At 41.1% G+C, this 12,419-nt stretch overlaps 2 protein-coding genes across 2 annotated transcripts in view; one reads left to right on the top strand and one right to left on the bottom strand.

Moving 5' to 3' along the window:
• Nucleotides 1–12,419, top strand: part of tenm1 (teneurin transmembrane protein 1) — a gene marked incomplete at its 5' end in the record, with an annotated part of 375,941 nt that overhangs the window by 284,083 nt on the left and 79,439 nt on the right. Inside the window, one exon of the mRNA XM_080416925.1 lies at nt 4,886–5,040. Coding sequence (XP_080273051.1) covers nt 4,886–5,040 — 155 coding nt within the window. The remainder of the gene's footprint in view (nt 1–4,885; nt 5,041–12,419) is intronic.
• Nucleotides 1–12,419, bottom strand: part of apool (apolipoprotein O-like) — a 333,585-nt gene that overhangs the window by 174,236 nt on the left and 146,930 nt on the right. The gene's annotated exons all lie outside the window — the stretch shown is intronic.

Consider the following 12,419-nt stretch of genomic DNA (forward strand, 5'->3'; position numbering starts at 1 on the left):
GTTCGTGTGTGTGTGTGTGTGTGTGTGTGTGTGTGTGTGTGTGTGTGTGTGTGTGTGTGTGTGTGTGTGTGTGTGTGTGTGTGTGTGTGTGTGTGTGTGGTGTGTGTGTGTGTGTGTGTGTGTGTGTGTGCGCGTCTCTCTGTCTGTCTGTCTCTCTCTGATTCTGTGTGTGTCTCTCTCGCTCGCTCTCTCTCTGTTTCACTGTCTCTCTCTGTCTCTCTCTCTCGCTTTCTCTCTTTTGCTCTCCCTGTTTCTCCGTCTCTCCAATTATCTGTGTGTGTGTGTGTGTGTGTGTGTGTGTGTGTGTGTGTGTGTGTCTCCCCCTCTCATTCTCTCTCAGTTACTCTCTCTATCTCTGTCTGTCTGTCTGTCTCGCTCTTTCACTTGCTCTCCCTCTCTGTGTGTGTGTGTGTGGGTGTGTGTCTCTGTCTCTGTCTCTGTCTGTCTGTCTGCTCTTTCTCTTTCTCTTTCTCTTTATCTCTCTCTCTCTCTCTCTCTCTCTCTCTGTGGGCTGTCTGCCTAATACCGCAGTGCCCTACCACAATGATAAAGTGTACTGTGTATGTACTGTAATGTGCATGGAGACACACAGCCACACATACATACACACAGAGACAAACACACACACAGACACACATGCACAATGTGTGTATTACAGGGCTGTCCCGAATGCCATTAAGTTGGTGTTTGAAGGTTTGACATTCTGGAAGCATAACAGACCTTATACCAACGGCTTTGTTTTGATTGACAGGCCGCATGTTTGGTTCAGAATGTGAAACCTCTGCACTCAATAACAACACCAGTATGTCTTCCTCTGGCGTGTGTGTGTGTGTGTGTGTGTGTGTGTGTGTGTGTGTGTGTGTGTGTGTGTGTGTGTGTGTGTGTGTGTGTGTGTGTGTGTGTGTGTGTGTGTGTGTGTGTGTGTGTGTGTGTGTGTGTGTGTGTGTGTGTGTGTGTGTGTGTGTTATTCTCCCCTACCAAAGAGCACCTCCAAGCCACAATTATGTGTGTGTGTGTGTGTGTGTGAGCAGTTCTGCAGAGCTTATACCTTGCCACGATTGTTTCTTTTTTAACAGCCTTATCCAATCAAAGTTAAATGAAAAACAAATGGAAATCACTCTTATAGCTGTAAGCTGGTTCCTGTCACACTGACTCAGCAGCATGTAATGTTTCCATGTCGTGGATGAGAGCTGAGGGCCAGATCGTTTTTCTGGAAGTTAAAAATATCCTTGTCTGAGAAGAACTGATTAATGTTGAGGCATAATGAACTAGAAAGGAGCGCTCAGTAGAGCGCAAATCTCCACCAGGAGGCATGCCCTACCTCTCTCCATCTGTCTGTCTGTGTGGTGCATATTATGCCAATGTTTTTTGTGCGATCATGAAAAGTCATGGGGCGATAGGGGGGAGGGATCTAAGAAAGGACTGTCATTGCATCATGACGGTGCAACCAGAGATATATGGAAACAAAATAATGTTTGAACAGTGAACACATGGAAAAGTTAATTAATTAATTAATTAATTTATTAAAAATAAATGAAAGGTTATGATAACATTTTGTTGTCACATCACATGTTGTTTTTTTTGCGTGCTCCATTTTCGTGAGAAGGTAGGAGGATAGATATCGAGGAAGAGTAAGAAGAAAAACACAGGTCTCCGCCAGGTCAGGTATGTTATTGTGGCCTCCTGGTGGCGCTATAATAGGCCAATATGAAGAGGGTGCCATTTATTCTTAAGCCTTTCACGGCAATCGGACACTGCATTCATGATTTGAGGCATTTTGTTATAAAAATGTGTTTTGCTAAATTAGACCTGCTAGTGGCGCTCTAACAGGCCAATGTGAAAAGGGTGGCATTTCTTCCTCGACCTAATGGGAATGTGCGTGTGAAATTTCATGGAAATCGTAAGCTGCGTGCATAGTTTAGGCATTTTGTTCAAAAAGGACCAATCCTGTAAACTTTGGAAGCCAACCTTAGCCAATGAGGATGGAATATAGGAAATCGGACAGATCCGTGTTGATCACATGACTATAGAGATACTGTGTATCCATTTGCGTGATGTTTGGATAAAATCTGTAGGAGTAGTATCAACAAATGGGTTTTGCACAAATCGGCCTCCTGGTGGCGCTATAACAGGCCCATGTGAAAATTTTGGAGCAGAGGTTCTAAATTGGCACCCAGGGAGTGTGTGTGCACAGTTTCGCAGCGAACGGGCCAACGGTGCCGGAGATTAGCCGCTTGCATGCGGACAGGACACACGGACACACGGACGGACGGACGGACAGGGGGTAAAACATACTCTCTCAGCATGCCTTTTGGCCTGGCGGAGACAATAATCAAAAAGATATACTAATACAGTTTACGAATAACATATGTAGTAGCAGGCACTGTATGTATATGAAGTTAGAACAATAGCGTCATAAGCAGTCTCTGCCTAGGTTTTCACTGCCACACAGTCACTCTGCGAGTCCTTTTCGAGAGTAGGTAAGCTCCGTAATGTCATTGACACTGCGATTACGTAAGGTGACGATCAATACATGAAACTGGGAGTAATTGCATGACAGGATGAGATGTATACAGCTACAGTACATAGCCTCAGGAAATGAATGTGAATAGGACTAGCCCAGCATGCAGGTGTACTATAAGCTGGACGGACAGGTCCCTGATTGGCTAGTGCTATTCCATAGCCTAGCAGGATGCTTATGCATGCCGTAGCCTGAAGGGATGACTCCTCTGCAATGACCAATTCACAAAAATGATATAAAGTCGACCGATTTGAAAAATATTGGGGAATTGAGGTCCCTGGCCTGCTGTCAGCGTGCGCAAGAAATATGATGCTGATCAGCCTATAGTATGTGTGGTATTAGCTGTGGTGGAAGAAGTACTCTGATATTTTACCCAAGTAAAAGTAGCAATACCACAATATAAAATTACTCTGTTACAAGTAAAAGGCCTGTGTTCAAAATGTTACTAAGTATTGGCATCAAAATATACTTAAGGTACCAAAAGTAAAAGTACTAAAATGTTTGAAAATAGCCGATCTAGATCGGCTATTTTCAAATAATCTAGGTATAAAATAGGGCTAAAGTGGTTAATGTATGTTTTATAATGTAATAATTTATATCTGCAAAGTAACTAGTAACTCAAATTTTTTAATAATTGTAGTGGAGTAAAAGTACAATATTTGCCTCTGAGATGTAGTGGAGTAGAAGTAAAAGTACTGAAAATTGGAAATACTCCTGTAAAGTAAAAGTATCTCAAAATTGTACGTAAGTACAGTTTTGAGTAAATGTACTTAGTTACTTTACACCACTGGTGGACAGTCACACAGACAGACTGTATAGAGATAATAATGTTGCGTTATTTGCTGAGCTGTTTTCGGAAGCCATTATATGAAAAAGAAAAAAATAGATATAACATACAGTATATAGATTTTGGTGTCGATTACCATGGTAACGAACGACCCTCTGAAGCATATAGCAAGCAAGCATCAGGTCAGCCAAGCCGAACGGCACAGAAATGTGTTTCGGAGGGAGGAGAAAATCATAATAACAAACTGTCACAAACTGTTTAAAAAATGTATGCCGTGACAAACACCTCAGGCCAATAAACATCCCATCATCCTTTTTACATTGAACGTCAGTACATCAGACTGCGCCAGAAACGACATCAATGATTCACACATCCTAGAGTCCTGATGCCACAGGCCTATTTCCCCCCTTGATAATGATCCTTTTCTTTGATACTTTTACATTTGCCGCTGTAAAGTACATTGTAATGCCAATCATTTTGTTCTTTCACTTGAGTAAATTGTTGAATACAGGACTTTTACTTGTAACAGAATATTTCTACATTGTGGACTTTTACTTAAGAAAAATCAGAGTACGTCTTCTGCTACTGGTGTCTTTACCATCCGTTTTGAATGTACGTGCACCCGCGCGTGTGTGTGTGTGTGTGTGTGCGTGTGCGTGTGCGTGCGCGTGCGCGTGTGCGTGTGCGTGTGTGTGTGTATATCAGTGAACACTGCAGTGCAGTCACTCACAGTGCAGGCGTGCGCTCACAAAATATGATATGCACACAGCCGCATATAAATGTGTATGCCGTCATCCACATGCATGTGCTTTAACACATTTAGACCGGGAAAGCATCCTTTTAGATTTATTTGGCTATTCAAAAATAGCAGATATACAAGCTCATAGCGCTGAACCGAGTGCCGCGCTATGAACTTGTAGATCTGCTATTTTTTAATCGTGAAGATTTGTGCAAATCTTTGAATATGTATATATATTTTCTTTTAATGAAAAAACCCTGTTAGGATTTAGAAGACATTTGCAGAACCGGCCTCAGGTCATAAAGGGTTAATATGATGCAGACGTGGAGGTGTCAGAAGTTCACAGGCGACACACCGGCGCTCTCATCTAATGTGACAAATAACTTCTTCCTGCAGTTGCATTGTTCTAATCCCTTTAGTGGGCTGCGCGCGGGATGGAAGTATAATTGCGTTTCTGTGGTGCAGAGCCTTTGATAAGACTGAGGCTGTGCTGAGCAGAATGTCTAACGGAGAGACACCGTGCTCTCTCTCTCTCTCTCTCTCTCCCACTCGCCCTCTCGCGCGCCCCGTACTTCACTTTCCCCCTATCATACTTTCTCTTATGCTCCGTCTCCTTTTCCCTGTCGCCCCGCTGTTATCTGTAAAACTCATTCATTCTATCTCCCTCTCCTCTCCTCACCCCTCCGTCTGTCATCTCTCGCTCTCGCCACTATCTCGCTGCCTGTGCCGTCCTATAGCTTCATTTTTGCTCCATATACCGCTAACCTCGTAACCTCGTCCTCTCTCTCTCTCTCTCCCCCTCCGTCTCCGTCTCTCTCTCTCTCTCTCTCTCTCTCAGGCATAGCGGTGGATAAAAGAGGAGTGGTTTACTTCGTGGACGGGACCACCATCCAGAAGATCAACGAGAGGGGAGTGCTCTCGACCGTGATTGGCGCCAATGGGCTGATGTCAACCCAGCCGCTGAGCTGCGATTCGCGCATGGACATAGGCCAGGTAAGCTGATTGGCCGGTGTAGTCGGAAACAACATTTCCACGTGAATGACTTGCCGATGGTTTCGTCAACAAAGTCATGTAAATACAGAGATGACATGTGGCACAGCGATCATCACATGCTCTAGTAATGACACAGGATGTGTTCACTCAGACAGTGTTAGTCTAGTTTAAAAAATATCCTTATTCTCCTTCAAAACCACTCTAAAAGAGTTTACGGGTGGCTGCAATTCAGAACTGGCCAATTTGGAACTGAACTGGCTCCTGTAGAAAGCCTACCTCAGTCCACCACAGTCCTGGGCGATTCAAATCTGATTTATAAATATGTCTCCCAGTGTGGACGGTCAGACACTGAAGTCTGAAGGATAACTTTGTCGTGTGACGCTGTCACTCGCTGAAAATAGCCGATCTACAAGGTACACAACGTGTCGGATCGCGTTGAATTGTGAACTCGTAGACTGGCTGTTTTTATGTCTTAATGTAGAGCATAAGTTAAGCATTACTCACTGATAGCTATGGCGTTAAGTCGTTACCACAACAGTGTGGACCGTCAGTCCTAAAGATCAGATTGGAGATTTGACAGATTTGCCTGAAGTCAGCCTAAATTATTCAAAATGTATTATATATTTACCTAAGAACCGTGTTGGCAGACACAGTAGATGTTGAAACTGAGGGATACTCATTTCATGCTCGTGCAGAAATGGTGACATGAAGGAGTGCTACGTTAGAGATGTCCACCAGAAGCCACCTCCACAACTACAGAAATACATAACTATAGGTTCATCCAAAACTAAATAGACCGTATTAGCATTGCACATAGTCAGAGACAATCTATTTACACTGACACTTATTTATTTTTTAATTTTTAATTTTTTTATTTGGGAGTCGAATCCCCTTATTTAGGCCAGTCTGGCCTGTCTGAGTGACACAAATAATCTGTTATTTTAGCCTCATTTATGTGCATAATATGTGCATAATAATAATAAAAACAAAAAGGTAAAGAAAGAAGTACATTTAACATGCCTTTATTAAATTGATGAAGGCCATGTAGCCAAGAGCTTTTGTCAGAGCTTTTGTACCTGTTGGACCTTGAACATGGCAATTTTATAAATGCATTTGCTTGTCTTTGTTTATTCATTCTCCCCTACCAAAGAGCACCTCCAAGCCACAATTATTTGTGTGTGTGTGTGTGTGTTTGTGTGCGTGTGTGTGTGTGTGTGTGTGTGTGTGTGTGTGTGTGTGTGTGTGTGTGTGTGTGTGTGTGTGTGTGTGTGTGTGTGTGTGTGTGCGTGCGTGCACGCGCCAAATGGTTTACTGTGTGTCAAAGCAGCGTTCCTCTCTCCTCTTTTGTAAGACAGGGCAAGGCAAGGTTATTTGTAAAGAGCATTTAAACAAGATAAGTCAAAGTGCACAAAACATTAATAATTAAGACATAGTTCATTAAGTGTAAAAGAAACATATAAAGGGACATTTTAATTTAATTAAAAATAAGAAGTTAAAATGAAAGATGGATAAGAGAATTCAATTATAGTGCAGAAGAAATGATTACAAAACCTCAGTAAAAGGCAAAGGTCTGAATATAACTGATAGTTGTAGCAGACTGTCGGTTTCTGTGATTTTGATATGAGGTGCATGAAAACCAGTGGTGGAAAAAGTGCTCACATGTTTTACTTAAGTAAAAGTATCAATACTGCAATGTAGAACTACTCTTATACAAGTAAAAGCCTGGAATTCAAAATTTTATTGAGTAAAAGTACAAAAGTATTGGCATCAAAATGTACCAAAAGTAAAAGTAGTCGTTATGCAGAAGTTTTCCAAAATATCTTTTGAAAATAGCAGATCTACAAGCTCACAATGCGACGCATCGTGAGCTTGTAGATCGGCTATTTTCAAGTGGTTACTGTATGTTTTGTAATAATAATCAAAATCTACAAAGTAACTAGTAACTAAAGTTTTCAAATAATTGTAGTGGAGTACAAATTACAATATTTGCCCCTGAGCTGTACTGTAGTGGAGTAGAAGTAAAAGTACTGAACATTAGAAATACTCCAGTAAAGTAAAAGTACCTCAAAATTGTACTTAAGTACAGTACTTGAGTGAATGTACTTCACTCACTTGTGAAAACTGAACACTGCTTCTCCAAGTTTAGTTTGAGTGTGGGTTCAGAAAGCAGACAAAGCTGTCCCAGACGACCTGAGAAGTCTGGACGGATCAGACATGTATTTTGGCCTTAAACCGGTCAATGCTTTATAAACCAACAGTAGTATTTTCAGATGGATTCTTTGACGGACGGGGAGCCAGTGTAAATATGAGAACTGGAGATTTTTTGGCTTTGGTAAAGACTCAAGCAGCAGCGTTCTGAATCAACTGCAGCTGTCTGTCTGTCTGATTGATTGATGCATTTTATTTTGACGGAGACCTGTAAAGACACCACAACAGTAGTCAAGTCCACTCACTGAAGTTTTTCCAAGTTTTTGAACAGTACCGATTTAAGCTGAGCACTGACTTTAAATTATTTTTTTTCCTTGGATCCAAAAACAATTTTGTCTTTGTTTAACTGGAGAAAATTCTGGCACACGCAATCGTTGATTTGTTCAGGGCATTTACTCAGTGCTTCAATTGGACCACAGTCCCCTGGTGATATGGTTATGTAATGTGTGTGTTGTCTGCATAATTATGGAAACATATTGTGTTGTTTTTCCATAATCTGAGCCAGTGGGAGCATGTAGATGTTGAACAGAAGAGGCTCCAGAATGGAGCCTTGGGGAACTCATTTTTTTCTCCACTCAGATGTGTAATTACCTACGGCAGTGGTTTTCAACCAGTGGTCCGGGGACCACCAGTGGTCCTTGTTGGGGTACCAGGGGGTCCCCAGTGAAATTGGTTCAAATAGCGTCACAATCATTTTAACCACTTAGCTTCGGCTATTCAAAAACAGCAGATCTACAAGCTACAAGCTTGTAGAGCTGCTATTTTCTGAAAAATCTTGAAAATGTGTCTTTAAATATATATGTTTCTAAAGTGAACATTTTTACTCAAATCTTCTTTTTTGGGGGTCCCTGGCACCAAACATTTTCAGATGGGGGTCCGCGGCCAAATGTATATCAATTTAGGGGACCTTGGCATGAAAAAGGTTGAAAACCACTGACCTACAGCTATAGACACAGTAGGTAATCCCTGTCCTTTAAGTATGATTCAACCTAAATTAGTACTGTGCAGAATGTCCCACCCAGTTTTTCAGTCTGTCTAGTAGTATGTTGTGGTCATGTTGTGTTTTGTTGTGTATTGAGTGCTGCACTGAGATCCGATAATACTAAGACTGAAATTCTGCCTATTCTGTGTGTGTTTAAGTGGATGTCATTGAAGACTTTAATAAGAGCAGTCTCGGTGCTGTGGTGTGGTCTATATTCCTGACTGGAAGATATCAAAGCAGTTGTTTAGTTATTATGCCAAGAAGTTATTTATGCCATAATTATACCAAGAAGTTATTCAGGTGTTGAAAGACAGTTTTTTAAACTAATGTTGCTTAAAAACAGGAGGTTTGATATGGGCCTATAATTGTTCATTAGTCTAGATTTTGTGGCTCGATGACTGCCATTTTCAGGCAGGAAGAAACCAGAGAAAAGAGACATGTTGACAATTTGTAGAAGATCTGAGGCCATGCAACTCGAAACCTTTTTGAAAAATGTAGATAATACGTGATGAAAGTCTGTCTTGTCCTTCTTTTTACAGCAATTGATGGTTTTGTACTTGTGTAGACACACATAGACAGACACACAACTGTGCGTGCGACGTGCGTGCGTGCGTGCGTGCACGCGTGCGTGCATGCTTTTTCAGACTCCACAGTAGCCCGTAGAACATGACCTACTGTAGTTATGACGACCATGCAGATATTTGTTTTCATGTTTTCGTTACTTGGGCTTGTAAAAATGTAGACAGTTGTTTAGACAGATGTTAGGTTCATTGTTTGCCTGGTATCCTTGATAAATCGGAGAGGATGATGGTGAAAGGAATGAAAGTATTTGAAGAACGCGCAGCCAAATAAACAGAGACACAGCCACTGAAAAATCTAATCATCTTGAGTTTACTTCATGAGAAGGTGTTCTGCCGTTAACAATGAAAAGTCGTCAGGGAAAAGTACCAAGGACAAAGTCACAGCAAAAACATATTATTGCGCAAGTGGCATCTTTCCGGACTGACGTGTCAGAAATCTTCATGTCTTCTTCGGTCAATAATATATTGTTAAGACTGATGCTAGGTTCTTGGTTTACTCACGGACCTAGTCTACTGAGGCACTGACTACACACTGTCTCTCTGCACTTAATGTAAGTGTTTACCTTTCTTATTGTCAGTGATGGGAAAAGTGCTCAAATTTTTTACTGAAGTAAAAGTATCAATACTGCAATATAGGAATACTCTGTTACAAGTAATAGTCCGGAATTCAAAATGTACTTGAGTAAAAGTACAAAAGTATTGGCCTCAAAATAAAAAAAGAAAGTAAAAGTGCTCATTATGCAGAATGTCCCATTCCAAGTTTTCAAATCTTTTGAAAATAGCAGATCTACAAGCTCACAACGCGTTGCATCGCGACGCATTGTGAGCTTGTAGAGTGGAATGTGTATATGGTTGAAGTGGTTAATGTATGTTTTGTAATAATAATCAATCTACAAAGTAACTAAAGTTTTCAAATAAATGTAGTGGAGTAAAAGTACAATATTTGGATCCAAGATGTAATGGAGTAGATTAGAAGTAAAAGTATTGGAAATTGGAAATACTCAAGTAAACTACAAATACCTCAAAATTGTACTTAAGTTCAGTACTTACTGTAAGTAAATGTACTTAGTTACTTTCCACCACTGCTTATTGTAAGTCGCTCTGGTTAAGAGTGTCTGCTAAATACCTAAGTTGTAAAGTCTGCGTGTGCGTTCGCGTGTGTGTTGCGGTTCGTTGCGGTCCAGGTGAGCACCCAGAGGTGTTGTTCTTTAAACCCATGCTGCAGCCACTTAATCCATCTGTGTGTTGCCTGTCAGCGTCCCGTGTGCATCTGTTAACACGCATGTCTGAATTCCATCTGTGTTTGCCTTCATGTGCTAGCGCTGCTGTCAACATTGGAACGTGTGTCCGTAGACAAACAGCTCTGCTGCAGTGATGTAAGCTCAGTCAGAGAGAGAAACAGCACGACCATGTCATTGGCTGAATTCATAGGGTTTAGCGTCGGTACAGTTTCAGCTTCCTGTGCATTATGGTTACAACTGACTTGCAAGTATACTGTCCTTTTTTTCTTTTCTTTTGTTTTTGGTACTTTTACCTTTCTCGACAATTTCCATTTTCAATACTTTATACTTCACTACATCTCAGAGGCAAATATTTGACTTTTTACTCATCTATTCGAAAATAGACACACTGTGAGCTTGTTGATCTGCTATTTTCGAAAGATTTTGACACATTTTGAATGGAAAATTCTGCATATGAGTACTTCTAGTTTTGGTACTGTGGCAGGGTGAAAGTGGTTAACATCAAATCCAGGCAATGTTAAATTGTGCAATTTTTTTTGTCATGTAAATGTTAACTGTATACCTTCAACCCCTACAGCAACATAAGTGATGTTCATATACTATTCACCAGTGAATAGAAAAGAGAACTAAAGTCCACTGACTTTGCTTCATTGGCTGTTTATAAGGTAAAACATAAAACTTAATTGTCAGCACTGTTTAACATATTTTATAAATAAGAACGGAAAATTACAATAATTACATGTTTGCGCCGGCTGTGCAGCCTTATTCATTAACTGTGTTCATGGACATGACGATGAACGCATCCATGCAATTATGGTTTCCTTATGCAGGAAAGATAGTTAACTTTTCTGATAACTACATTACTGTGTAACTCATAAATGTTGAGATGTGCTTTTGTCACAATGTTAATTGTGATGACACAATGTTGCTAGGATTGCAGGTAGAAATCAAACATGGAATCCATCTAAATCAGGGGTAGCTGCCCACCACCGCGGAGTCGAATGGGTTCGAATCCGCTGTTGTGCGTCCGGCTTTCTCGAGTGTCTATACGACCACGATTGTCCCGTGTTCGGGGAAACCGGGCGGGGAGGGCGATATTTGTCACTACACATACTCCTACGGGCTGGGGCTGCACCTGTCAGTTACATATGGTCTCTTGTCGGGTGAAAACCTCATATGTTCCACACTTTAACCTTTCAGGATTCAAATACAAAAATTGAAAAAGTAGCAGATCTACAAGCTTGCGTGTTTCGAGCTTGTGAGTGTGACACTAACCTTTTTCCGCACATCGTATCCATAAAGTAAAGGTCGTCCCCCTGCTCTCAGATGTTTTTAATTTTAGCGGTCAAGACAATGTTACCGACGGGTTGAAACAAGAGTTTAAATCACTTTTTTAGTCAGCCTATAGCCATAAAAAAAATCAACAATATTGGCCACCGTTCGCCGGTGTCGTACTCTGCCGGTAGCCTACGTAGCGGGACCTCATCTCAGAGCTATATAGCGGAGGGAGAGGTCACGGGGCTACAACAATATGAAACTATTTTTTTCTCTCTTTTTTTCATCAAAAGCCTTGATAAGAGGCTTTCAAAGCTATCAATCTCATCAGAAATGTGGGACTGCCTTGGAAGTATTCCACAGGTTTTTCTTTTAAGTGACTATGGCTTGTCAAGTGATCCTGCAGCTTTGATGGCTTCATAAATTTAGTTTGACAGCAATATCATCAGTGTCGTCGTATAAATTAAAAATGTTTTGTTTGTTTGTTTGTCTACAAATTGTTTTTTTGCTAAAAAATATGTAGGATTCATGTTATTGTGTATTTTTCATGACACACATCTTGCACGGTTGTGACACACTATCACATTGACAAGATCTGTCCACAGACATATAAACAACCCCAAAAACAGACTCACAAGGTGAAAACAATACCAGCCACGGTATCATGGCTGTTAGCAACAACACACCTAGTATTTATCTTAATAACATAACTATCTAAATAGTCAAGAAGTAGGAAGTGCAGACATAACGATAATAAAATACCGGAGGCCCCCTGTGGAGAATGAGGCAGATGCGTGCTGGAGGCAGAGGACAAGAGGTGAGTCGTGCCTTGATGAATCTGTCTCTGTGTCTCTCATAATGAGATTTCACACTCAAAGCTCCCCCCTCTCATTTGACATAGCCTATAATTGGACGTGTCAGTGGCAATATAACATGATCCATTTATTTACCAATCCATCCTGAGAATCATCAATCAGCGCACTGATCCCTCAAACGCACAGCTCACTGTGTGTGTGTGTGTGTGTGTGTGTGTGTGTGTGTGTGTGTGTGTGTGTGTGTGTGTGTGTGTGTGTGTGTGTGTGTGTGTGTGTG

The sequence above is a fragment of the Gymnoscopelus braueri genome, assembly GCF_963280865.1.
Source record: "Gymnoscopelus braueri genome assembly, chromosome: 20".
Classification (NCBI taxonomy): Eukaryota; Metazoa; Chordata; class Actinopteri; order Myctophiformes; family Myctophidae; genus Gymnoscopelus; species Gymnoscopelus braueri.